Source organism: Rhinoraja longicauda, chromosome 26 (assembly GCF_053455715.1).
Source record: "Rhinoraja longicauda isolate Sanriku21f chromosome 26, sRhiLon1.1, whole genome shotgun sequence".
NCBI lineage: Eukaryota > Metazoa > Chordata > Chondrichthyes > Rajiformes > Arhynchobatidae > Rhinoraja > Rhinoraja longicauda.
In genome coordinates, this window is record NC_135978.1 from 5,922,751 (window position 1) to 5,950,694 (window position 27,944).

A 27,944-nucleotide genomic window follows, 5' to 3' on the forward strand; every position below is an offset into this window, starting at 1 on the left:
TGACGCCATGACGCCGGGCTGGTTGCCGACGGGAGACGGCGGGCGGAGCCGGACGGCCGTTGGAGGAGACGAGACAAGACGTTGGGTGGATCGATCGATCGATCGATCGACCGGCCGAGGTGCGAGCGGACGGGACCAGCCGGGCGAGGCGACCACTCCAGGTGATGGCTGGCAGCGTCTGGCCCAAAGGGCAGCGTCGCTGTGAGGCGGGGGGTGTCGCCGACTGACAGACCCAGCCAGGGCCTGGCACCAGGGGAGGGGGGCAGCGGGGAGACCAGGGCCCGGGCAATGGAACCCCAGAGATGAGCCTGGGCGTCTCGCAGTGGGGAGACCAGGGCCTGGCTGGTGTCAAGCAGTGGGACCTCAGGGTGGCTCAGGCCCCAGGCAATGCCAGCTCAGGACCTGGCACCAAGCACTGTTTGTTTCTGTTTCTGTTGCTGGCTCTGCAGGGAGGGTGTGCCTTTAAAGCCGGTCTCGCCCTTGCCTTGCCTTGGGCTGGCTGGTAAACAGAGTGAGAGCAAGACGTGGAGTGAAAGGGCACACTACTGGAGGCGGGTGGGAAAGATAGAGGTGCCCTCTTACCCCTGCCTGAGAGCTACCCTCCAGACCCTCGCCTCCGCTCCGGCACCCCATTCCCTCTGCCTTTCCCACGCTAGGTGCATGGAGACGGAAGAGCAAGTTCTGGGAAAGCCATTGTTGGCACTTTTATTGTGTAAATACGCTATTGTCTCCAGGTGCTATCCCAAGTTCGATGGAAGGTCATCATACATTGTTGTCCTCTGACTATGAGTCAAAATGTCATGGGGTAGTAATCCAGGTTCACATTCCTCTGATGTACCAGTTGAGTGCTGTATTCTGGAATGAAACATTGAACTGTTTTGTTTTCTGAAGACAACATACACTGTTTGATTTGAGAAATTCTTCTGGTGGTTAAGTGCAGTTTAGTCATTGTTGTCTTTTGGTTATAATCTCATTACTGGCGTTTTTTGTGTCTCTAACTGGATGTTGTTTGTCCCTGTATTACAACAGAGGTGACACTTCAAGAGTAAATGGTGAAGCACTTTGTAATGTTTCAAAGTTATGAAAGCAGTCTGTATGTAGATGCTATTTGTCCCACATTAGGTGAAAATATTGCATAGAATTATGGCATTATTTCTTCCTCAGTTTAAAAAACATCGTGAAACACTATGATATTTCTGTAAAGTGTTGTCTGTTTTTATCACTTTTTAATTTCTCATGATGCCTGCTTCTAGTGCAAAGTTTACAGTTTAAAACTACTGTACACTTCTCTACCCTGTTTTTTAAAATAATTTTCTGAGAATTTGTTCTATTGCTGCCAAGTTAATTGCTAATAGTAAGGATTTTGGGGGGTTATGATATATGAGTATATCATTTGATAAGAAAGTGTTTCAAACACTTTGCAGGTCTGAACATATGAAGTAGAAGATATTGGAAGTTCTGACACAGTTTGTGTAGTGGTAAATGGGTGAATATTTTGGTTGATTGGGGAACTTGGGAAAAGTTAGTACGAAACCATGTTTTGATAGGCAAGGATGAGCATGGTGATAAATGGGTCATCATCGGATTGGCAGCTTATTATTAGCAGGGTGCCAGAGGGGTCACTGCTGTGGTTCCTGCAGTTAATTATCATTATTAATAATTTAAATAGGCGATGAAGTGTACTTTGTTAATTGACTCTATAAAGTATGATGTCAATATGAACTGTGAAGAGAATGAAAAAAATAGAAACAGGTTAAGTGAGTAGCTCAAGGTACAAGATGGAGTATAATATGGGAGGTGGGAGTTTATTCAGCAACGCTTGCCTCCTGATATTCAGTTTGGATTTTCCCTGGATCACTTTTCCTCTGATTTTTATTCCAGCATTGATCCAAACAAGGAGAAAAAAAATCTAAATTGAAGTAGCAAGTTTTCGTAAAATTGACTGCCTTTGACATCACTATTACAGGATCTGGCTGCAGCAAGGTAACTACATTTATATTTTAATGTGAGCCAGAGACATGTCCCAGAAAAGGAAATGAAATTGGTGGTAAGAGGGATTGGATTACTTTTGCAGATAAAGATAGCCAGATAGTTATCATGAATGGAAACAAGGGGACTCTGGTAGTTGGCTGTCACTTCTTTGATATTGTGATAAATCATTCTCAATTAGTTGATCAATTGCATAATTGTAAATGTCATTTGATAAATTTCAGCATTTGAATAGAAGAGCCAAGAAAATTGTTACTGCTTATGACAGATCTAAAATGAATGTTGGATCACATGCAACTTTATCAGTCTATTTTTATCTTGACATTCAACATTAATCATTCATCTGCTATCCACATGTGATATGTGGTCAGATGACTAATTTATTGTTTACATTTTAGGACTGCAGATCTTATCCATAAAATTGGAAACTTCCTGCTTTTTTTCCCCAGTGAAGATGTTGCTTCTGGTCTAGTGCCTTTGTGAAGGAAAGTACTGAGATCCCTCTGGCATTATGTAATGCTGATGTATAAATGTTTTGATGGCAAGGCCATAAAAATCTTCCTACTGCTTTCACAATTCCAATAAGCATTTCAGTTTTATTTTATTGTTGCAGATTTCAGGTTTATGTTGGTTAATATAGACCAATACATAGGCTTGTGGAATACAATAAGTAACTGTCTGAATTTTGCTCAATTATCTTTTTAGGCGGAGTTACAAAAACTCACCACTTTTTTGTGATTACAAATTTCTTTAACATCTTTTGCCTTGATGTATTTTGTTATTGATCTATTTCAGAAAAACTGCAGGAAAAATTGATTTACTGCTCACTTTATCGTGGACAGGATTCTTTCCATTTCCACAGATTTGCTGGAATTCGCACAGCTGCCTTCATAAATGTGGGTCCCCGGAAACTATTTTCAGAAATGAAACACCTTGACACAGGGCAAATTTAATCTAACATAGTGGCTGATAATCAATGGGATTAGATTGGCCTCTATTTTTACATATCATCGATAGGTATAGGTTTATTAGTGTCACGTTGACTGATGTCTGGTGTGGTGTGCGCTTTCAATCTTCTGACTTTTGAACCTTTTTTATTCAGACGTTATTGGTGTTCAGTGTTATATCATTGCACTAATTGTTCTATCCTTTATCCATATTAACAGTGGCTGGGAATGATTTTGAATCTTTTGGAATATTCCAAATCAAAAGGAGACATGTTAGAATAAATAACCTTTTTCATTCTCAATGTGCCCTGGGAAGTATTTATCTTGTATGCATCAGATCTTGTCCCAGACCTGAGCGACATCAAGAATGTTTTTCCATTTTGCTTTACCTCCCCTTATTCTTTCATCCTGAATAATAGCAGTGGGTGGGAGGTGGAAGCCATGATAAATCTCCATTGATTGGTGAATTAAGATGGGCCAAATAACCTTCACCATCACTAGTTATCATTGAAGGCTATTTACACTATAATATCTACATCAATATAAATAAGTATAATTGCTTTTCAGACGCTGGGAATAGTTTGAACAATTTGTGTGAGGAGTGTCTTGCATTGACCCAAATTAATTTGACATCTCTACCATTACAGTTGTATCTGGTATTCAGTGGTTATTGAAAGATCTAAAATTTAAATTGTCCAGTAGATCAGTTCGATAATGTTAAAGATGACCCAGATATCAAACTTAAGTATCTGAGAGCCAGCAGTGCATACTAGGTGAATACTACAACGGTGGTGAGGGGGACAATTTGAACCTTCTCTGAAGTTTCAATTTGAATTTTCTCTGAACAAATTAAACCAAGTTTATCACTTTCCACATTAAAATTATTTTTCAAACGATTCACAATATTAATTTAATAGAGAGGAGGTTTGCATAAATTATTAATTTAAAAAAACCAACCTGATTTCTGTTGTTTTATGCATGACTGGATCATTTTCCCTTTCAAGATTTAGGCCATAATTTGACTTGACCAAAACCTTGTTTGTCTCCCAATAGAAAAATGAGCTTGAAATCGGAGCGTAGAGGAATCCATGTGGACCAATCAGAGCTACTATGTAAGAAAGGTTGTGGTTACTATGGAAATCCTGCCTGGCAAGGATTCTGTTCCAAGTGCTGGAGAGAAGAGTACAGTAAAGCCAGACAGCGACAAATTCAAGAAGATTGGGAGCTTGCAGAACGGTAATACTCTGATTTGATTATTTTGTGCTTAATTGGAATGCATGTTTGCAGACTGTTAATATATATACAGATCTCTTTTAACTAAGCAACATGACGAGTAGCGGACCCAATACCGACTCCTGTAGACCACCACTAGTCACCGGCAGCCATCAGAAAATGCTCTCTTTATTCCAACTCTTTGTCTTCTGCCATTCAGCCAACCTTCGATCCATGCTAGTATCTTCCCTCTAATACCATGAGCTTTCACCTTGTTTAGCAGCTTCGTATGCGACACCTTATCAAAGGCTTTCTGAAAATCCAAGAAAACAACATCCATTGACTCTCCTTTGTCTATCCTGCTATTTACATCTTCAATGAATTCCAATAGATTTGTTACGCGAGATCTCCCCTTCACAAAACCATGTTGACTTCGGCCTTTTTTGTCATGTGCTTCAGTACTCGGAAACCTCATCCTTGATAATAGACTCTAAGATCTTACTAATCACAGAAGTCAGGCTATAACAGCCCTACAGTTTCCACTCTTTAGCCTTGCTCCCTTCTTCAACAGTGGAATAACATTTGCAATTTTCCAGTCCTCTGGGGCCCTCCTGACTAGTGATTCTTGAAAGATCACTACTAATGCCTCCACAATCTGTAAAGCTTTCGAAACACTGGGGTGTCGTCCATCTGGTCCAGGTGACCTATCCACCTTCAGACCTTTCAGTTTCCCTGGCAAGATATTGCCAGGTTTGATGTTTTTTGATAAGTTTGTAACTTAGCCGGCAGCTAGTGTTAATGGGTGAAATCCTTGTTGTGCAAAGTCCTGGGCCTTGCTAGGACTGTGGGGGCATATAGAACCATGAAGTCCAGTAAAGGTAAGATTAAACATTCCATGTTGGTCTTCCAGTATGGAAGTTTCATTACTGGCAGAAAGCTCTGACATGTTAAACTCAAGTGGTTGATCTTCGGTATTTTGTTCTTTATATTCAATCCAGTGTTATTTTAACTTTTTGTTACAATTGAATCTCTCCTTGAATTCATTGAAGTGTGCAGGAGTTTCATTGTCATTGCTATGGCATTTTCCATGCTATGTCCTAAAAGTAACTTAACTGTAAAACTTACGAACAGTAACGGTATGTTAGCATTCATAGCAAGAGGATTTGAGTATAGGAGCAGGGAGGTTCTGCTGCAGTTGTACAGGGCTTTGGTGAGACCGCACCTGGAGTATTGTGTACAGTTTTGGTCTCCTAATCTGAGGAATGACATTCTAGCCTTAGAGGGGGTACAGAGAAGGTTCACCAGATTGATCCCTGGGATGGCAGGACTTTCATATGAAGAAAGACTGGATAGACTGGGCTTATACTCGCTGGAATTTAGAAGACTGAGGGGGGATCTTATTGAAACATATAAAATTCTTAAGGGGTTGGAGAGGCTAGATGCGGGAAGATTATTCCCGATGTTGGGGAAGTCACAGCTTAAGGATAAGGGGGAAGTCTTTTAGGACCGAGATGAGAAAACATTTCTTCACACAGAGAGTGGTGAGTCTGTGGAATTCTCTGCCGCAGAAGGTAGTTGAGGCCAGTTCATTGGCTATATTTAAGAGGGAGTTAGATGTGGCCCTTATGGCTAAAGGGATCAGGGGGTATGGAGAGAAGGCAGGTACAGGTTACTGAGCTGGATGATCAGCCATGATCATATTGAATGGCGGTGCAGGCTTGAAGGGCCGAATGGCCTACTCCTGCACCTATTTTCTATGTTTCTATTACATTTGAGGCTATATTTTTGCCAATTTCAAAGTCATTGTGAGAGAGGGTGTTCTTTCTCACAAAAATGGCACACAATTAAAGTAAATTAAATATCATTGAATGTTTTGCCATACTCTGAAAGCCCCATCACCATGTTTATTGTTGCTTTCACCGAAGTTTCTACTCTTTAAGACCCTACTATCAGACCAGATATCATTGTTCTTCCTTGCACTTTATTCAAATCTCAATTTACCTAATGTCTTTGAGCTTATTGTAGGGATTTAGTTGGCATCTTGGCCTTACTAGAGGTGTTTTTGGGGATGATACCTTTTCCTCTTATGTGGCTTCTCACTGGGCATACTTTTAATTATCTGTGTAATTCCATCCATGGTGCATTAGTGTAACCCTTAAAACTGTGGCCTACCTCTTTATTCCTTTGGGGACCTCCTTTTGAGCATTTTCTTATTTTATCCCTCAGGCCGACAATAAAAAATATATGATCATCAATTTAATCTTCTCTCCTTCCTCTCCGTTATTCAATGCGGTGAATACCTTCCCCCTTCTCACTTTGTTGGGAGTATTAGTGAATGCACATAAAGAAAATTCTGCCTTATTATATAATTTATAAAATGACTGCACAAAACTTTGTTTATTCAAACTTGAAATGGATCTTTTTGATTGCTTTCACAAGTGCAACGATGTCTGGTGCAGGAAGAAAACTAAACTAAAAGTTGCAGTGCAACTGAAATCTCCTTTATTTTACCCAAACAATGGGGTTTCTTCTGTCCTTACTGTTTATTTTGTCTGTCTGTGTTGAATAGAATAATCCCCTGTGTTTTCATCCACAGTTTACAGCGGGAGGAAGAAGCTGCATACGCCAGCAGTCAGGGGGCTCCGTCGCTAACATTCTCTAAGTTTGAGGAGAAAAAAACAAATGAGACTAAAAGGAAAGTCCAGACTGTCAAAAAGTTCTTCAGCCCCTCATCCAGGGGTGCACCAAAAAAAGGTGAATACTACTTAGCTGAATAAATGTTTTAATTCTTTATTTTTCACAGAAGTAATGGTTCAGCATTTTGGTCTTGAATTTACAAACTATTTCGGAATTTAAATTCTGCTATAAAGAAATGAATGCTAATATTAAAATCACAGTTGTGTAATTGTGATATTCTATATTCTATATTTCAAAACTATGGGTTGATCGTGTGGGTCCATAGGGAAGGGAAAACCACTCACTTTAGTTTCAGTGAGAATCCAACTGATTTATAAAATTTTATTTTCGAACAAAGCCTCTACTGAACTAGTTCTGTAAAACAACTTGTGGTAATAAAATAGAACTCTGAGAAAAGGAGATTCCTGTGAAAAAAATATAAAATTATCGAGCAATTGGGCCAGATTATAGGTAGACACAAAATGATGGAGTAACTCAGCAGGTCAGGCAGCATCTCTGGAGAGAAGGAATGGGTTTTAGGTCGAAACCCTTCTTCAGACTGATGACATGTTTCTTCAATTTAGACTTGATGCGATCAACCGCGTTTAATGTAATTAAAAATGAAAATGTTAGAACTAATTAGCAATTAAGAGGAACATTCTTTCTCAGGTTGATGACATTTCTTCTCTAGATGGAGACACAAGGAACTGCAAATGCTGGTTTACTTAAAAAGACACAGAGTGCTGGGGTAACTGCGGGTCAGGCAGCATCTCTGGAGAACATGAATAAAGTTTTGGGTTGGGACCCTCCTTCGGACAGATTGTGGTGGGGGGGGGAAACCTGGAAGAGAGGTGGCAGCAGGGGTGGGTGGGGGGGCGGTGGTGCAATAGGGAGGTTACGCAGGCTAGGACTCTATTTATTGGAGGGCAGGAGGATGATCTTATAGAGGTGTACAAAATCACGAGAGGAATAGATTGGGTAAACGTACTGAGTGTAGGGGAATCAAGTACCTAGAAATCTGTGAATATTTACTTTTATCATACTCTGTGTATTTTCTTTTTGGATTCTTAGTTCTTTTAAACAAATTTTTAAAATATAAGATGTAAGTTAGAAAGGTCTATCTGTTGGAAGTGATCAAGGAATCAAGGGATATGGGGTTATACAGGCACGGGTTATTGATTGTGGATGATCAGCCATGATCACAATGAATGGCGGTGCTGCCTCGAAGGGCTGAATGGCCTCCTCCTGCACCTATTTTCTATGATATGGAAACCCACTCGCATCTAGGAGCACAGCAGGCTGTGGAGTAGTTCAGAAATCTTTTAGCCTCCATAATTCAGGAATTGTTATATGTATCCTGTCCCACGTATCTGTCTCCAAACAGCAATATTGCCCTTTCCTTAAATCATGTGTATACATGCTGCATGTTTCCAAAGCTATAATTAACTGCAGCATAAACAGAGAGGAAACAATATTGCTCCATTTCATGCACTTCAGTGTTTTCCTCTCTTTTGACTCAACTTGTTATTGATTGTACCGTATCCAATTGTCTTTATCTGTACTATTTCATGACTGGTACAAATAATGATAAATTCAGTTTTGTTTGTTTTCTCTCCATTCATGCTGTTCTTCTCCTTGCTCTTGCTGTCTTAAACAAAGAATAGATGGGAGGGAATGCAATGCGGATAACATTTTTAGGGATTTGAAGGAGATTTTTACCCCACCTTGGGAGCTGGCTTCTCCTGCAGAAGGTAATGCAGCACAGCCTCGAAGCTGTCTGCCGGCACTGGCTGGTATTATACGTTACCTAAAGCTGGGTAACTGGGGGTTACTTTTACTGCCCATAGTTGTTGATCATTCAATTTGTTTTTAATCATTGAAATCAAAAGCAGTAATTCAATAACTATCATCCATGTGTTTTGATCAGGGAATGATATAATTTCTTACAATTCTGCTATGTGAAAAATAATTTCAGCTTTTTAAAAGTTCGGTTTCAATTTTTTATATTGTTACATAAACTAAAATATTTCTTGCATTATACCTTTTTTTTTTGCTGAGACTTCAGCAAAACATGCAATATGTCTTGTTAATGATTTTCTGCTACACACCCCGTAAAAGTCTGTACCCGTGTAGAAACCTCAATTTTCTGAATCCTTGATGGTTGCTGTTAGAGGATGTAATGGGTTCTCTCTCTCCAAGTATCTTTTGAAGAAATTTCTACCGTCCTTCTTCAGGAGCTTGTCTTTTGAAATTCTGCCACTTGGTTGCAGACTGTAAGGCCATTGATGTGTATTCAGTAATGTCAGATTTGTCCACTGATATTTTGGCATTGATTTTCACAAGGTAGGGAATTGGGAAAGTTAAGGAACTGCTTATTTAAAAAAATTCAATCATTTCTTAAATCGTATCCATGGAGCAAATTATTACCAGTGAGTTTTTTCAATTAAATAAACATTCACAACTGTGGCCAATAAAAAATTAACCTCTGCTATACTTATTTTGAAAGATGTTTGATATAAAATATGCATATGTTATCTAACTAGCTGAATCAAAGTTCCTTCCGAAAAATGATGCTAAAGTAACTATAGTGTTTCAGTATATTTTGACTTTAAAATATATAATCCATTCTATAGAAATCAGTGCTTGTATACTGTAACGCTTATGTGCCATGCGTTTTTGCTCCTAAAAATAACAAAAAGGTAATATTTGCAATTGGATTCAACCTTTCAACAATTATAAAATTGGCTTATTAGAGGACAACTCTGATTTTTGGATGAAACATTTACACTGTTAAATTTGCAGAAAATGCAGGTAAAATTAATATTGGCTCAGATGCATTTATCAGTTTGTTATTTATCCAGTTCATTGGAGCAATGTGACATACTTATGTGATTTTTCCTAACAGCAACCTGTCCAAGCTGGTTTTAATCTTGCTTGCTCTCCCCACTACCAAACTGGTCATGTGGAATGAAACGTCAGTGGTAACCAGAAGGTTGATGTTTCAGCTTGTGCAGGTGGGGTGATTGGGCAGAGGAGGAGGCAGCAATAATTGGGATTAAATAAATAACTTGCAAGTGTTTTTATCGTAAAGTTAGAAGGGAGTAAAGTGATTACAATTCACTGTATCTGGTATTACTTGCATCGGAGTGGAAGGGGGAAATCCACACATCTGTAGTTGGGGGTTAACGATAAGTGGTGTACATTCTCTAAAGTAAAATATACTTGTGGTTTCTCATTGGAGGCAGTCTTTTGCCCTCTGATTTGGACCTGGCCCAGGTGAAAGCAGTGCCAGGCCTCTCTCAGTCCCACAAGAAGTAAGCCATCCCTTTGTGTCATTTAGAACAGCTGAAAGATGTTTTAGGCACAGGAAAATATCATTGGTGCAAGCGGTAATGTTTAGGCCTTATTGCATTTGAGAGGTGTGTGAAATGACAAATGTATGAAACTGCATTTTGACGCTAGATCTGACTTACAATATTGGTTACTTGCTGCAGTTACTGCTGTAATTATGGTGGAAAACAAAAATAACATCTTGTAATCACCTTGTATTTGTTTCATATATGTATTTGGGGAATATGTCTGTTTTTAATGAGCTCTGTGTTTATTTGGTAATTGCTTACCCTCATTTTACTACAGTGTTTGCTGCCAAATGGCAAGGTGGGTACCAATTAGTTCATCATTGAGCTCAAAATTGTTACAGAACATTCAGAACTATGTTTGAGTTTTTGAGTTGCATTCAGCAAAAGATGAAGACTAAATTTTGTGAGTTATAATTCTGTGAAAGAGGTTGGAGTCATAGAACAGTACAGCACAAGAACAGGCCCTTCGGCCCACAATGTCTGTGCTGAACATGATGCCAATGCCATCACTTAACCCATATACCTCCATTCCTTGCATATCTATATGCCTCTCCAAGTCTTTTAAATGTCACTAACGTATCTACTTCAACCACCACCAGGCGTGAGTTCCAGGCACTTGCCACCCACTGTGTAAAAACTAAATTTACCGTGTACATCTCGTCTCACATTAAAGCGATGCTCTCTGATATTTATCTTTCTATCCTTGGATAAATATTTTGATTCTACCCTATCCATGTCTCCCATAATTTTATATACTTCTATCAGGTCTCTCTGCAACCGCCAGCATTAGCTGATAAACTAGTGCCATCACATGGCACTTAACAATAGCCTGTCCCATTTGACAGGACCTATCACCTCAGAGCTCGTCAGACCCTTGGTTCAACATAGGTCGAAGGTGAAGTAAATACAATTGCCCTTGACATATACTTTGGCATTAGTGAATTTAATGGGCACAATTAGTAAAACAGTCCAATTGTTGGAATCATATCCTGTACAGAAATTCCCATAGATCAGTCATCCCAGCCTCGGAAGACCTCGGTAGGAATTCCTCATGGCAGTTTCGGAGGCTAGGTATTCTGTAGTGAGGGACTCACCTCCTGACACTTTTTCAGCCAGTTGTTGAATGGTGCCCTGCCTTGGAAATATATTCTTCATCATGGCTGAATCTAAATCTTAGGACCCTATCACCAACAGTGTTGTTGGAATACCTTCAGAAGAACAAAGAGAGGGCATTTTGGGATGGACAATAATTACTGGCCTTTTCCTAAAGTCCAGATTCCAAAAAGTGAATAAATAACAAACAGTTGTAATACCCTCTAGAACAAGTTCTTATTCACCATGGAACAACTAATATCTTCATCAGGTTAGGATGGTTTTTAAACACATATGGTTGTGCCTACATTACCTAATTATATCATTTTTTTTCTTAACAAAATATATGTGCAAATGTTTTTTATATACTTATGAGTCTCTAAAATAGTTCCAAATCTTTAGCACACTGTATAAAACAAACATATTTTCTATTATCTTGTTTTTCCACATTAATGAATATTAACCTGATTTAAACTTCAGGATTATAGTACTCCCTTCGATTCTTGTGGTGGGAAGGCCAGTTAGTTTCATTTCCCTTTAAGAAAACAAATAAGGAACCATAAAAATATGTGAATAAGCAGAAGAAACCTGTTGTAGAAAAATATATGGTAATAGCAGCTGAATCTCACTATATGTTGAAATAATTTCTGACGTAATCCTTCCACCCAGAAAACCGTCCTCAATCTGTCCTGACCTCACCATGAATCCCCTCCCCATGACCTGTTGCAGGAGGCTGATCTGGATAATCCTTAATATACTGCAATCCAACAGCATTGTGAGTGTTGGGTTACTGGCAGCATAGTGAGAGGGCCCTGTTACTGATAGCCTTTAGCTGACAGCAGATCTACTGTGGAACTTTGCAGGCTATTAAAGCTGAATCTTAGTTTTTTATAAAATAATAAAAAAAACCCTGGGCATCATCAAAAATTCACAGATAAAAACATAAATTTATGTTTTGTTAGTTTCAAAATCATGTTATTTTACTTTCTGTCTCCTAATTCTTTGCTCCTTAATTCATATTGAAACCAACTGGTTATCAGATCCTGCATCTGGTTTGACCCGAGTTTGAATCTGAGTCTGTGATGCAGATGGACTCCTTGGGGACACCAGAGGCAGGGGCAACTGACTGATTCTGTTTCCTGAGTGTCACTAAATCTTTGGCATCCACCCCTTGTGAGGATATCTGTGAGTTATTGCAGTTCAAACAGTTGCACGCCACTGATTCCTAATGGAACCATCTGCAGTATCCTATTTGGTACTATAAGCAATATAAAACTTTATTTTTAGTTGGAGTATTATTAATGAGGATGTTAGAATTATAGTTTGGTTCCCTATCTTTTCAATCTATCATAATAATCAACAGCGATTATTTTTATCCTATTAACATTTATATCAGATGAGAATTAAAATCTGACACCATAATTTAAAATCTATCTTAATATGTTGAGTTGTTCCTTAGAGCTAAATCACTGGCAATTTTATTCTGTTTCTGAAATATGTAAATTAGTAACAGTTCTGGGCTCTTTGAAATTAGTTTCAGTAGTAATTATCTGTATTGTAGTAAGCTTGTTTTAGTTTAGGCCAGTTAATAGAACGCTGCTCTAACTTTGAATTATCAAATTAAATGATAAATATGTAGCAAGGAATGTTTCAGTAAAATATAGCTTATAGATATAATTACCTACATAGAATATTTGGCATATTACTTTTCAATTATAGTTGTGATGGTTTTGTTTATTAGTATTGCATTGTATTTTCATTTGCAAAATTGAGTAGAAATTGCAATTGGTGATACTAGAGGATGAATACAATGCATTAGAAGGTCATTCCACTATATGCTATTTTACATGTATGAAGAGATGGATCACATTAAATAGGCTCTTGTTTTAAGGATTTTGCAACATGTGACCTCTGCATGTGCTGTTTGCTGTGAATTTGATGCCAACATGAAGGCAAGCAAATGAAATACGATTTCTGGTGCCTTCGAAATTGATGCAATTAAGTACTTTTCATGTTAGAAGATTTCATTGTGCCTTCTCAAACCAAATGCTATGTGATCAAGCAGTTGTGATGAAGCTCTTTGAATGTCAACTTTTTTTATTTCTCCAATTGTATCAAAATAGCAGACGGCCAGGAAGTCAAAGCCTCAAGTCCCTCCATAAATAGGCAGGCCAGCCTTGAGACAGAACGAGCTTCGAAGGACTTTATTGACTTTCTCAAAGGGTTCCGCAGGCCTGGGCAAGATATACTGAAACAATGTAGGGGGTTTATTGAAGCTATGCAGCATAAAAAGGTAAGATTTGAAAGAAGTTTGTTGCAGTTATGCACAACTGAGGACAAGAGATTAAAAAAAAAAATCTCGACACATGAAAGTTGCACTTAATGCATTGAGACCTAAAGATAAACCAAACATTTGAAAAATTGATAGCTTTTAATTAGAATTGACCCATCATATTTATGTCTGGTAATATTTACAAAGCAAATGTTCTGTAAACAAAAAAAACTCATTAGATAAACATGTAATTGAAGCAGTCTATGTTGGCATTTATCTCCACTTAACTAAATTAATTCTAACCACATTTATCAGGTCTTTTTATCTCAACTATTTTCCCTTTGAGTTAAACATTGGCATATTTTCTATCTTAACTATTATCGCTGGAAATGACTATCATATTCCAGTAAGGTCTTATAGATCTACGTGAAGATATTTGTCCTGCTTTCTGTTCTAAATGTTGTGAGCCATGTCTTCCATAGACTCTGCATAAAGTACATTTCTGCTTCTCCTTTATTTTTTGAAGGTCATATCGGGTCTTGTTTCTACTTTGTCAGCCAAATCAGTAATGAAAAGAGCTGTAGTCTCATAATGAAAGCCTTTCAAGTTTAGTTTCATTTTAGTGAATCTCGGCTACAATGTCCTTGCGGGCAGGATTTTGTTCTCACGATGATGTCAGCAGTGGCTACACTGTCTGGGTTAGTAAATGTGTGATAGCCAAAGGATTAAGATATCAGGATATTGTGTGAATTCCTGACTCGTTCAAACTATGAGGAGGTGCAGGACGAGTTGCAGAAGCAAAATGCCAACAAATACACACTTGAAACAGGAGCTGCCTAACATTTGGTGCGAGCCATCTACTCATTTGACTGGCAAAATAGTGACTAAATTAAGAAGAAAAAAATAATAGTTCCCCCCCGCCCTTTATATCGACCAGTGATCACCCCGCACACTAACACTATCTTACACACTGGGGACAATTTACAATTTTTCCAAAGCCAATTAACCAAAATACCTGTATGTCTTTGAAGTGTGAATAGGGTGAATGTACAAACTCCGTGCAGAAACACCCGAGATCAGAATCAAACCCATGTCTCTGGCGCTGTAAGGCATCACTCTACCAATGCAACACTGTGCCACCCTGCTTCATAAACAATTGGCAAAAAGCATTCACACTCAGGCTTTTGTCTCCTTTGCTTTGCTCTACTTTCAGTCACCCTGATTTCACACTAACTGGCTCCCAATGTTCTGGAAATGTTTTCATTCCCTGTAAAGTATCTCAGAACTGTGTCTATGCCTTTTGGCTATCATTCCAAGTTTTCCTCTGACATTTTGATTGTATCATTGCCTCTGCAATATTTTAGGATGTTTTACTACAGATAAAACACTACGGAAATGCAATTAAATTTTTTTTTAAAAAACATTGTCGGGGCTTTTTGCAACAATAAAAGAAATCAAATCTACACACTACGAGTGTTGAACTGAATTTGTTGCATTACAACTTTTCTCAGGAATTGAGCATTGAGGAGCAGTCGGAGTGTTGCCAGGATTTCTATCAAAACATGGTCGACCGATTGCAGACGCACTCCAGTTTTAAAGGTACCCTGCTTAGGATGGCATTTTTTTAATGAAGTCATTCACATAAGATTAACCTGCAAATTTTCAAAAACAATTTCTAACTTGATTTAGAGTATTCCCAACGACAGAGTTGTATATTGTTCCAATCCATCGTGGTTTCTATTTTTTTAAAATTTCATATCTCAGGTTGTAATTTTACCTTTTCTGACTCTACTCAACCCTTTCACCAGCAGAATGGACTGCTTATTCGTTTATAAGCCTTTTGTCGCTTGGGCCGATTACATTTTCAGTAGGCCTACCAATTGCAAAAACAGGCACCTTGCATTTTACGTAGTGGTTACATGCTGGAAAAGTAGCACGTACTTTTAAAAACGAGTAAATTAAATCTATACACAACTATACTGTTAATGGTAAATTTGAGTGTGTTATTCCAAGAGTGCCAGGGTGTAAACCAAGCTTTATTATTAAGGGAACAAGCAGGTTTTTCCAAAACACATAACTCAAACATGTGTAATAGGCAACCTGGATTTGTTTTATGAACTTGAGAGAGTCAAAATTCACAGGAAGTCAGTCACTGCATGTGTTGAAACATACTCTGGGCTAATTGAAGAGCCAATATTTCACCGAGTAGGTTATCCTGAATTATGTACACTCCACTCGGGCAGCGCAGGCTGCGGTGGCTGGGCCATGTCAACAGCATGGAGGATGGCCGTATTCCAAAAGGCATCCTCTATGGAGAGCAGACATCTGGGAGGAGAACTATCAGCCGCCCCCAGCTACATTACAAGGATGTTTGCAAGAGAGATTTGAAGGTGCTCGACATCGATGTGGAGTCCTGGGAGAGCCTTGCAGTTGACTGTACAACGTGGAGAGGTACCCTGAACCAACATCTCAAAACGGGGGAAGAGAAACTGATGAACTCAGCGGCAGAAAAGCGGGCACGCAGAAAGGAGCGCAGCAACTTTAACAGACCAGAGTCCTCACAAATGTGACCTTTGCGACAGAGACTGTCACTCCCGCATTGGTCTCTTCAGCCACAAGCGACGCTGTTCTAGCCGAGGTGTGGAGCAAGCAGTCAACTAGGATGCATCACCCATGGTCAGCCATGACCGAGGGGGCCTAAGAAGAAGAAGTCTCAAAATAAAGGGTTGACCATTCTGGATGGAATAAAGACATTTCTTCTTCCATAGGATAGTGAATCATTGGAATTCTGTATCTAATTGTCCTTGTTACCCATCAAATAGATTTATCGCCTTGGATATGCAAACACAAGCACACATTATTTCAGCAGGACAGGAAAAGGTAATCATGATTCACAAGCCAACAAAACCTATCTCCTTTATCCGAGTGATCTTAAGGTGAGATAGCTAGAGATCTCGGCTGCATCTTCGTTCAGTGTTGCATACAAACCTCTTCAAGAAGTCTCTGGAGACTCAAGACAGGTGGATTTTTTTCTTCAAACATTTAAGGAGACAAGAAATATGGGGTTAGTGCCGGAAACTGGCACTGGGTTAAAAGGTTGGCCATATCTCTTTCAATGCCAGAATAGACATGAAAGGCCAAATGTCTAGACTTTCTACCTTTTTGTTTCACTCTCTAGCAGATAGTGAATACATAGTTGACTAGGTTTTCATTACTTCTGCACCTTCTAACTCTGTTAGTAAAACCAATATTCATTTTTAACAGCCTTTTCAACTTGTCCCCTTCATACTTTTCAAGTCTGTTTCTGTGCTCTTCAAAATTATTTCATCATTTTTAAAATAAATTAGAATTCGCTTATTAATTATGCCCTTGCAACAAAAAATAGTTCTGACAGATTTATCTGGCTGATTGTTGAATTTTTAAACCAGAATATTTCCGTTTTGATACTTTGTCTGTTAAATGAACACAGCTGGAGTAACTGCATGTGGTAACTACACAAGAGATTTACATATGGTCTCATTGTTTGGCGATGTAAGGGGTAACTACTCAGCGGTCTTATCATTTGGTCACATCTAGAAAGGAATTGCAACGCTGAACAAGAGTGCAGTTAAGTGATCTCTATCCCCCATAACTTGGATTGCTTGGTTAATGCAGATTGACTGTTTCTTTATGAATCATAATTATTTATGAGACAGCATGGGATGTTGTGTCTTTGCGGATATGTATCCAAGGCAGTAAATCTGTGGAGAGCAAACAAGGAAAAACTCATTTATCCTGAGACATGTGATTATTTCAGTATTTGAAAAACAAGATCAAATTGCATCTGATATCTTTGCTCAAGATGCTCTAAATTTCCTTTTCATTCTTCCACTTTGGCAGGTAAAATTTTATTCCTTAATTCTACTATCTGCTCTTATTTGAAAATAGGTAATGATTATCGATGATTTCTTGGCAGTGTGTTGGTTGATGTTTGATTTTTAATTAGAAGGATTTAGATACGCTGTTTCTTGCGTGTTCAACCTAAAGATGCAAAATAATTATTTTATCGATTTATTCACAAAATGCTGGAGTAACTCAGCAGGTCAGGCAGCATCTCGGGAGAGAAGGAATGGGTGACGTTTCGGGTGGAGACCCTTCTTCAGACTGATGTCAGGGGGGCGGGAGTATTTTATCGATACTTTATCGATAAAAGTATTTTATCGATAAAGATATTTTAACGATACTTGCAGCAAAATCACAGCATGTGCTTTACTATTTATATGCAAAACATTCACATTTAAATTTATCTTTCTAATACTTTCTGTGATCTCCATATATTCTCATGATTTAAAAAAAAAGTATTTTCTCTCTGTTCTTATAAAATTAACTATTGATATTTTAGGTTCTCCTGAAGGGATAGAAAAGATCATGGACCAGATTGAAAAATATATCATGACACGACTATACAAAACTGTGTTTTGCCCAGAGACTACTGACGACGAGAAGAAAGATCTTGCAGTTCAGAAACGAATTCGGTGAGAATGTTTACTTCAGCTGGATTTTTTTTCAAGTGAAGCTCGACATAAAACTCTTGGGAAAAAAAAAAAAGATTAATTATCATCTTGTTCCTCAGATCACTAATAATTATGTATAATTACCTTTTGCCATTTTGAGCTTGTATCGCCTGGTCATACTCACATAGTGCCATTGAAAGTTAAGTCTTGTTCAAGTTACTATGTAATATATCTTATTGAAAGTAACCTCCAGAATCTCCCCTTTTGTGGCTGAATGTTTCCAAATACACAGGACAAGATGTTAGAAATCCAAAGTGCCAAATGTCAACTTGCTCCCGGTGGTAATGGGAGGCTTATGCACTCACCTATGCTCCTCCGATGTTGAGAAAGGCTAGGCAGACACATAATTGGGGTTATCAAGTGGGCACCTACTTTCATCGACGTTTCGCTGATTGAACCCACGACGTCTCCAGTAGGCTCAGCAGTGCATTCTGGCGTCCCAGAACCACCCCCCTCTGCATCTGCCTAGCCGGCTTATTCGGGAGACCAGATGGGGTCTTTCCTCTTCAGCCAGAGCCACTGGCTACTCCGCTCTGCCACCTGTGATGTTTCCTTGATAGCCTGGCGTAGGGCTTGTCCGCTGATCCCCAGGTCCTTCATCAGTCTTACGGTAGATGTTGCCACAAATCCTCGACATCCAACTTCTACCGGGAAGATCTATTGCTTAAATATTTTCAGTTTCTCCTTGTGTCAGGCCCATAATATTGCAGAACATTTGTTTCTGAGAAATCTGTGGCCATCACCCTGATTCTGGCTATTTATTCCAGTGTGATCCAATCTATAACACTCGCAGAATTCATTGAGGCCCCAACAATGTCATAATTATCTGTCTTAATGAATGTCTTTGACATTCACAAATGTCCTATTATGCATGGGATATATCAAAAAGTAAGAACATTATTAAATTCAAATTTATTTTATAAGACGCTTTTAATGACTGAAATCTGCAAATGTTTTAAAAATACTTTAAAAGAAAAACTAAATTGGATAAAAAATAAGCCCCACATGCTTTTTTTTGATAACTAGTTTCTCCCTTTCATTTGGATGGGACCTTTCTGCTAGATCACGGCTTTGACTTCTCTGCCTGTTTGTAGCCGTTTGTCCTGCCCCAGTGGACTCCGCAATTATTCAATGGCACGCGATAAAGCATCACAGGTGACAAGGCAAAATATGTGGCCACTGGTTGAAGACCATGCCATGCTGGCAATCTGCTGGGAAAGATTGGCAAGTCTACAGTTGGGGCTGGCATGAAAATCGATTCTTCTCTGCGCTGGCCACAGCCACAGACCATTCCTCCAATAGATATTTTCCTTTTGTCATGATTTGTCTGTCTAACTATTGATTTAATTCTCTGTTCGAATTTAGTATCGACTAGAATCCCCCCTAATTCCTGAAATATATACAATATTCCACTCAATGCTTGCTCGTTTGGATGATTATTAAATATTGATGTATACACCTGAGTATCATTTGCATGCAGAAAATAATTCTCGTGCTGAATATTAGAATTTTCAGAAAGCTGCAGGTTACATAAACTGAAAGTGCTGGAAATACTTGCCAGGTCAGGCAGCATAATGGTACAGCAGGTAGTGTTGCCGCCTCACTGCCTCAGTGACCTGGGGTTGATTTTGACCCTGGTGCTGTCTGTGGAATTTGCATGTTTTTCCTAGCTGCTGCTGCTTCTGCTCACATGTTAATTGGCAGGTTATTTGGGAACTGTTCATAAGTTATCGGAACAGAATTAGGCTATTTGGCCCATCAAGTTCACTCCACCATTCAATCATGGCTGATCTATCTTTTCTTATCAACCCCATTCTCCTGCCTTCTCCCCATAACCCTTACTAATCAAGAATCTGTCAATCTCCGCCGTAAAAATATCCATTGATTTGGCCTCCACAACCTTCTATGGCGATGAATTCCACAGATTCACCTATACTACCCTCTGACTAAAGAGTTCCTCATCTTTCTCAAGGTCTTGAGAAGATAGTTAGTTGGAGTATAGTCGGCAGCCCTGAGTAACTTCAGCGAAGGAGTATCCATAAATTTTCAGAATTCAAGTCTCTGATATCCTTGGGAGGACATTTGGTAGGACAGAGGTTATGGAGAGAAAGCAGGAGAATGGGGTTGAGAGGAAGAGATAGATCAGCCATGATTGAATGGTGGTGTGGACCTGATGGGCCATATGGCCTAATTCTGCTCCTCGACCTGAAAAAATGTAAGGTTCTGTAATTCAAAGCTAACAACATTTTTCTTTAACTCCAGGGCATTGCATTGGGTGACACTTGAAATGCTGTGTGTCCCAGTAAATGAGGAAATCCATGAAGTTTACGAATTAGTTGTCAGAGCAATCACTGGTTGGTGTTGTAGATTTTTTTAAAATTGTGATTAATGTCTGTAAAAATACTTTCAGGATTATTGGAACTTGCTGTACAAAATTAAATAGTTTAAACCTACATCAAAACCAATATACATTCCTTATTTTATTCTTTTGGTATCAGAATCCAACATTGACAAATAGAAAATAATGGCATGAATTGACCATTTGGCATTTCAATCTTGCTCATGGTTGATCTTCCAGCCACAATACCATATAACTGCTTTCTCCTTTTATTCCTTGATGCCATTTTTGTCTAAACATCTATCTACAGTTACCTGTATTACGGAACAGTTGTGTACCTTAAAAACTATCCATACAATGAACACTGAATTCCTGGTATCCCAAGAAAGTCTCATTTATTTCAACTGTCTGTTGCAGCAATCAAGTTTAAATCCAGTCCGGGACATCACCTCCAATCACACATGTTTATATTTTTGCAAACTAAATTCTTATCAGGGGCTTTATCAAAACCTTCTGAAAAAGAAAATACATCAAACCCATATGTTCTCTCTTATCTATTCTACCAGTTACATCCTCAAAAACAAATCCACTGTTGGTTTGTCAAACGCAATTTCCCTTCATAAACACACACACAGGCTTTATCTAATCCTGTTAATATATTATTTAACTGTCTTGTTACAACTTCAGACTTCCTATTTTACATTGTACTAGTTTTTGGCGAGCTGGTCTGTAGTTTCCCTGTTTTTTAAATCTCTTTTAATTGTGGAGTTCCATTTGGCATTGTTCTATAATCTAGACAATTTTGGAAGATAACAACCAATGAATTCGTTGTTATCAAGACTCCCTCCGTTATCATTCTCGAATACAAAATTTTAATTCCAAGGGATTTGTTGGCTTTCAATCCCATTAATTTATCTTGCACTTCCTCGTACTAATTTCCAAGAAGTCATCCTTTTCATCAGAATCTTGTTTCTGTCGCAACTGGGGGAGTTATTTGAGTCCTCTTCTGTAAGCAGAACAGAAGGATAAAGGTGACCCTTCATCAAGACTGAAAAACTAAGAAAACAAGTGTATTTTAAGTTGTGGAGAAGATAGGGAAGGGAAGGCTAGAACAAAGGGAATATCTCTGATCAGCTTAAACATCGTGCGTTCATGTGATAACTGGAAGCATGTTATACTTTATCTGTGTTAAGTGTTGGACCTAGCATTGGTCTGGGCCATGCTATTGGAGGGAGGAATACATCTTTGAATTGTCATATCTTCCAGATAATCATTTCAAATTTCTATACATTTAAGGCTTTTTTATTTTTTATGTTTCATATTTCAGTTACCTTAAATACAATTTTATGTTTTAGTGCTCTGCAAACTTCTAAAAAAAAGTTAAAAATAAATGCTTTTTATGTTGTTGTTTTCAATGTGGCTGGTTAACCTGCTTGATGCGAGAGTTCTCTTAAAGTTAATACCCGGTCAGCAGTGGTTATCAGACGTTAAACCCACAGCATCCTGTATTTTTAGAAGTTTTCTTTAATGTCAGCAATTTATGGCTTCCCCTGTGATTGCAAAATCCAAGCCATTGTGTGAGATTTGACAGCAGCAAATCTTTGAACATGTGTACATTAAGTTGGCTTATTTTAATGATCAAAGTAAAGTTATGATATATCTTGATAATGTAAATGTGATTTTCTGAATTTTCGTACAGCTGTAATTGAAATGGATTCGAGGCGTGTTCCACGTGAAAAGTTGACCTGCATCACTAAATGCAGCAAACAGATTTTCAATGCCATAAAGATCACAAAGAATGAACCTGCTTCTGCAGATGACTTCCTACCCACACTTATCTACATCGTATTAAAGGCAAATCCTCCTCGATTACAGTCAAACATCCAGTACATTACACGGTTTTGCAATCCAAGCAGACTGATGACTGGTGAAGATGGATATTACTTCACAAATTTAGTAAGTGTTGTGATAAATTTAGAATGCTTTTAAAGCAGCCAGCATGTTGGACTATATTCAAAGCTAAGTTAGGGTGGCACGGTGGCATAGCGGTAGAGTTGCTGCCTTGTAGTGCGGAGACCCGTAGTCTTGGTGCTGTCTGTATGGAGTTGCTTATATCTGAAAATGTACAGGTAAAATGAAGGGTTATTATGGATTTGAGCAGTTATTTGTTGCATCTTGGGTAAAATTTTGCATCTTGGGTAAAATTAATCTTTAGTAGTTTGTACATATAAACTATTGCTCTCCAATGCAACTGTTCAATAATAATAATAATGGAAGTGTAAATAAGATATGAAATTTGGTAATTCTCTGCATTCTAAATTGATGATCGAGGATCAGAATGTAAAATGCGCTTACCTGCTGGTCCATTGGTAGCCACGTTCCATTGTGAATCAGTTTTAAAGAGAGGCGAATGTGAAATGCATTCAAATCCTTGGTTCCTGCTCTGATTCTCAGTAATAATAACATCTGAGTTACATGCAGTAGTTCTTGAAGTGTTGGAGTAAACTTCATTATCTGCGAGAAAAATGGGTTAAGAAATTTTGAGAATAGTAAGTTTATGATGAACATTTTTACAATGTTTGTGAATGTACCAGTGAGTCAAATGCAATCAAGGTGGAAATCTGGCTGTAACTAATTATTAGTTTGAATACTTCAGTATTTATATTTATTGACATTGTTTAAGTATTACTTAATGGGTTTTAACATGAGCTTTTATGAGCGATGCAATAACAATACAATAGTGCTGATATTTTTGAAATGTCCTCGATTGCAGTGTTGTGCAGTTGCCTTCATTGAAAAGCTGGATGCTCAGTCTTTGAATTTAACGCAAGAAGATTTTGATCGTTACATGTCCGGCCAAGCATCACCTAAGAAGCATGACTCTGAGGATTGGTCTCCTGAAGCGTGCGCAGGAATGAAACAAATGTACAAGAACTTAAATCTTATTTCACAGCTGAATGAGAGGCAGCAAAGAATAATTACAACTGCCAAGCAGCTTGAAAAAGACTTAATTGACTGGAGCGAAGGTGTGACCAAAGAGGTTGAAGATATTATTGAGAAATACCCACTTGACATCAAACCCAAGGGCCAGTCAGCGGTGGCAATTGATTCTGACAATGTAGAGAACGACAAGCTTCCACCACCGATCCAGCCACAGATGTTTCTTGGCTGAAAGAATTAAAACTCTTAAAGATGAGCAAACTCTGTGTTAAGGTTTGTTCATTTGTAAACTACATATCGATTGGAACTGAGAATTTGGAACTTAAATGTCTTTCTATGTCAATGCTTGAGCTGGGTTTTTTTTAACACAAAATACTGTAGTTCCAAAAATTGTAATCGGTACTTTTGAAGTAAAATATGAATGGAAATGCTGCAAACAAGCAGCCAGTCAGACAGCACCCGTGGAGTTTGCAACTCGTACTACTGACGAGCTGAGCATTTTCGGCACCGTGTTATTGGAGTATATAGTTTGTTCCTTCTTTTAAAACTAGAAAATGTCAACATATGTTTTTTATACTTTCGATGATCTCTGCAATGCCTTCATTGAGAATAATTATATTCAGGGATTCTTGTTTAAAGTATCTGAAGAAGTGAAATTCTGTTTAATAATGCGGTTGAGATTTTCACCAGGTTTTCAGTGCTCTCACAGTTTATAGATTGTGATTATATATCGAAAACCAGTAGCATTAATATTTTGGTTGTCTTATCTTGGACATAGATTTGTGACAAGATTTTACCCATTGCAGTATAGATTTTTTTTTTTAAATTTACCCGGCATAGTTAGATAATTTGGTCATACAGGTTTCCTGGAGTAGCCATCAAAACTTTATAGGACTAATGACAAAAGCACAAAGTTTTTAGGTTTTCATTTTTTCCCTCCAGTATTAAATAATTAAAACTGAATTATCACATTGGCCAAATGCCCTTTTACCTTCCTTTATTTTTTAAATGTAAGCAATGATATGGATGACTTGGTGGGAGGTTATTCCGATGTGACCTGGTAGATCCGCTTTGTAAATCTTATACTTTTAGTTAAGTATTCAGTTAGTAAATGGGCCATCTGCAACAATTTATCCTCAATGTGGCTGAAAGAGATTGAAATTCAAATAACAATCGGATCTTGACAAAATAAATGCTATTATTTTAACTTTGAATATGCCCTGACTATTTTTAGTTGCTAAATTCTTTTAAATTGCATGACCTTTTTCATAATTTGGAAAACTGATTTAAATCATCCAAATGCTTGCGTGTACTTGTTTTTTAATCCCAGCTCAAATGTTTGAAGAAGGAAGCACACACTAACTGTATATTAATGTTAATGGCACTTGCTGTTTACCATTCAGAATGTTTTGCATTCAAATGTAAAATATATAGGCAGCTAATGAATTGTTCCATCACATTAGTTTCATGACTCCACAATTAACTACTTAACTTAAGAGCTACTCTGTGATTGCATCCCTATTGGCAGTGGGTAAGCTAGATTTGCGTTACATAAATAGGGTGATTCCTTTGGCAGTTCTAAACTTTATTTGCTCGAAAGAACAGCCTAAGGGTTTAAAAGGCATCATTTAAATATGTCCTTCTATTTTCTTTTCCAGTCTTGAGTTGAGTTGGTTGCTGTAACTTGAAGTAGTGTAGAACTTGAAAGTTGGCTTCAGTACTCTGCCCAAAGGAGGCAACACATCAACCAATTTTCAAACTATTGAAGAGTGTTTTTGTGACTATCTGGCTCCCTTGCTGACAAATAACATGTGGACTCTTAAAGCACACAAACTTGCCACCTTAGTGAAGCACTATAGGTTTGTACACTTGAATTTGTGACATTTATAATTGTTCCCAACATTTCATCTAACTTTCACGTGCTGCTTATTTATACATTTTATTAAAATTTCTTCCTGAGTTTCTAGTCTGCCTTGTCAAGCATGCAGATAATACTCTGTCAAAAGCCAAAGCAACCTTGTCTATTTTCTTTCCTCCTTCAGGAAAATAAGTGTAGCTGTACAAACATCTTAAAGAGAGAACACATTTTCATTTTGTATTTAAGATGTGTTTTTGTGAATCCTTGTATAGATTAAGCACTCTTGTATGCAATTGCACTAATTAGTGCACTGTTATGTTAGTGGATGCACAAAATACCATGCAATGAGTTCATTCTTCCTGTTAAAAGTCATTTAAAAAAATCTTATTTGTTTATGTACGTTGTGGGAAATAAGAACTGCTGTGAAAGCAAACTATTACTAATGGGTTGTATAGAATTTAACGCATCATAAACCCTAATTTTATTGATTTGTCAGATATGTTCATACTATTGTGCATGCTTCAAATAATTCAGTAAACTAACTACTGAATTGCATTAGACTTGATTAACTTGGCTGCCAAACATTAAAATGAATACAAACATGGTCTAGTGTGAGACCAGGACATTTTTAAGATCAGGCAGAGTAACTGCACCTTGTACACAGCTTGGTGACTGAAGTAATTAACAAACTGTTTATTTTGAGCTCTTGAGATTTAAGCTTGTGAAAGTAAAGGACAATGCTCTTGGTTTGTGAAGTCATAGAGAATCATGCAGTATGGAAACAGGCCCCTCAGCCCAACCTGCCCATGCTGACCATGATACCCCATCTCCACTCGTCCCACCTGCCCACGCATTATTTTATTTCCCCACATCCATCTTGAAGCAAGGGGCTGTATTTGAATGTCTAATTATCGAATAGGTAAAAAGTGGTAAATTAGTTTTAAATCATCAAAATTTGGTTTCCAACTAAATATACCAATACCATAGGTTTGGTGCAAAAAAAGATGTGCACTTATTGCAGAAGCATTTCTTGGTGATTCACTGGGTCCATGCTGCTTGCATGGGACACTGCAATTGGAATGCATGCCAGAAATATTCAAGTTCAAAATCATTAAATCATTCTTGGATTATCTTTTCTAACACTTCCAAATTATTTGACCATCCTTTGAATTTATTTTTAATGTGCACAATGCATTAATAATATAAATATGGATAAAGCTATGTGCTTGCATTCTAACGTAAATATGAATTTCATTTATTTTTCAGAATTTTGGAGCGAATTAATAATTTTGGTTTTGGCTACCTTTTGATTTCATAAGAAAGAAAGAAATAATTTATCATAAATTCATGTTGCTGGGCACATTTCACTCAGTGGAGCAACTTATTTAAAGCTTTCAATGACTTGAGATTCAGTTTAGTATCAGTGGAAAGGGAGTAGAAAAGTAAGCTTATGTCACTTAAAAAGGTCACAAAAAATGAGGGGAATATGCCTCTTCTACATTACTACAGAACTGGAGACGCCTGCAATTGTAACACCCATCTTTTCACCTACTGTGTGAATCAATAAGGAGGTATTGCAACTGGTGCAGCAAATTGCAATGGTTTGAATTATTTGAACTTGCTGGCAGGTCAGCTAATGTTTTAACAACACTGCAATACTCTTTTTCTTCCCGTGAGCTAATATACTGCATGTATTGAACAGAGAGTAGATAGCACAAAGGGAACCAGGAACCGTTCTGAGAAAGTTACAGTTGGTCAGATAAAACCTTGAATGGGCAGATTTTCACCTTAAAATCGGCTTCTGGCTAATCCAACACTCAAAAGTGAAGTTGACTTAGTTGTTCAATGAGGAAATTGAAAATGAATTAGTTCCTCGGTTTATCAAAGAAGAATCTTTAAAAACTGGTGCAATTGAAGTTTGTATTGTTTCTGCTGATTTTTATTGTATAGTAAAAGTCAATGATGTGAATAGGAATATCTTGTCATCATATGGAACATGCTCTTTATTTTAACTACACCTTGTCTGAGTGTAAATGCATTAACCCTATGATTCTATGGTGAATTCACTTTTGGTGTCTGTAAATGATTTTTGAATGATTAAGCAATGGAAGTTGCTTAAATGATTATATACTACAGACTGCACTTTGATTTTAATGTGTATAATAACTTTGGTTTTATGTCATTGTGGAAATGTTGGGTACAATGTAATCTTTGGATCCTGTTCAAAAAAAATATGGCATTTCCTGAGCAAAATATTAAAAGATGTTTAAGAAATGCACACGACTTTGTATAGCATGTTATTCATCTTAGTTTTAGTTTAGAGATACAGCATGGAATTAGGTCCTGCAGTCCACTGAGTCCATGCCGTTTTTTAGATTTTTTTAGATTTAGAGATACAGCGCGGAAACAGGCCCTTCGGCCCACCGAGTCCGCGCCGCCCAGCAATCCCCGCACATTAACTCTATCCTACACACACTAGGGACAATTTTTACATTTACCTGTACGTCTTTGGAGTGTGGGTGGAAACCGAAGATCTTGGAGAAAACCCACGCAAGTCACGGGGAGAACGTACAAACCCCGTACAGACGGCGCCCGTAGTCAGGATTGAACCTGAGCCTCCGACGCTGCATTCGCTGTAAGGCAGCAACTCTACCGCTGCGCCACCGTGCCGACCATTGATCACCTTTAGACTTTGGAGATACAGTGCG

At 38.1% G+C, this 27,944-nt stretch overlaps 1 protein-coding gene across 3 annotated transcripts; it reads left to right on the forward strand.

Annotated features, from left to right (window-relative positions):
* On the forward strand, positions 1–27,496 carry rabgef1 (RAB guanine nucleotide exchange factor (GEF) 1). Of its 3 annotated transcripts, XM_078422765.1 has the most exons (11): positions 1–161; positions 1,882–1,983; positions 3,990–4,172; positions 6,745–6,902; positions 13,399–13,568; positions 15,059–15,146; positions 17,929–18,061; positions 20,363–20,454; positions 22,138–22,394; positions 23,212–23,651; positions 26,503–27,496. In XM_078422765.1, exons 3-10 carry the CDS (start codon positions 3,994–3,996, stop codon positions 23,608–23,610), a joined length of 1,476 nt encoding a protein of 491 aa, XP_078278891.1. In that variant the 5' UTR covers positions 1–161; positions 1,882–1,983; positions 3,990–3,993; the 3' UTR covers positions 23,611–23,651; positions 26,503–27,496. The 3 variants fall into 3 exon arrangements, with proteins under 3 accessions (XP_078278891.1, XP_078278890.1, XP_078278894.1); XM_078422764.1 differs by having other exon boundaries at positions 23,212–27,496; XM_078422768.1 differs by lacking the exon at positions 1,882–1,983 and having other exon boundaries at positions 23,212–27,496.
* Positions 27,497–27,944: the final 448 nt, after the last annotated feature.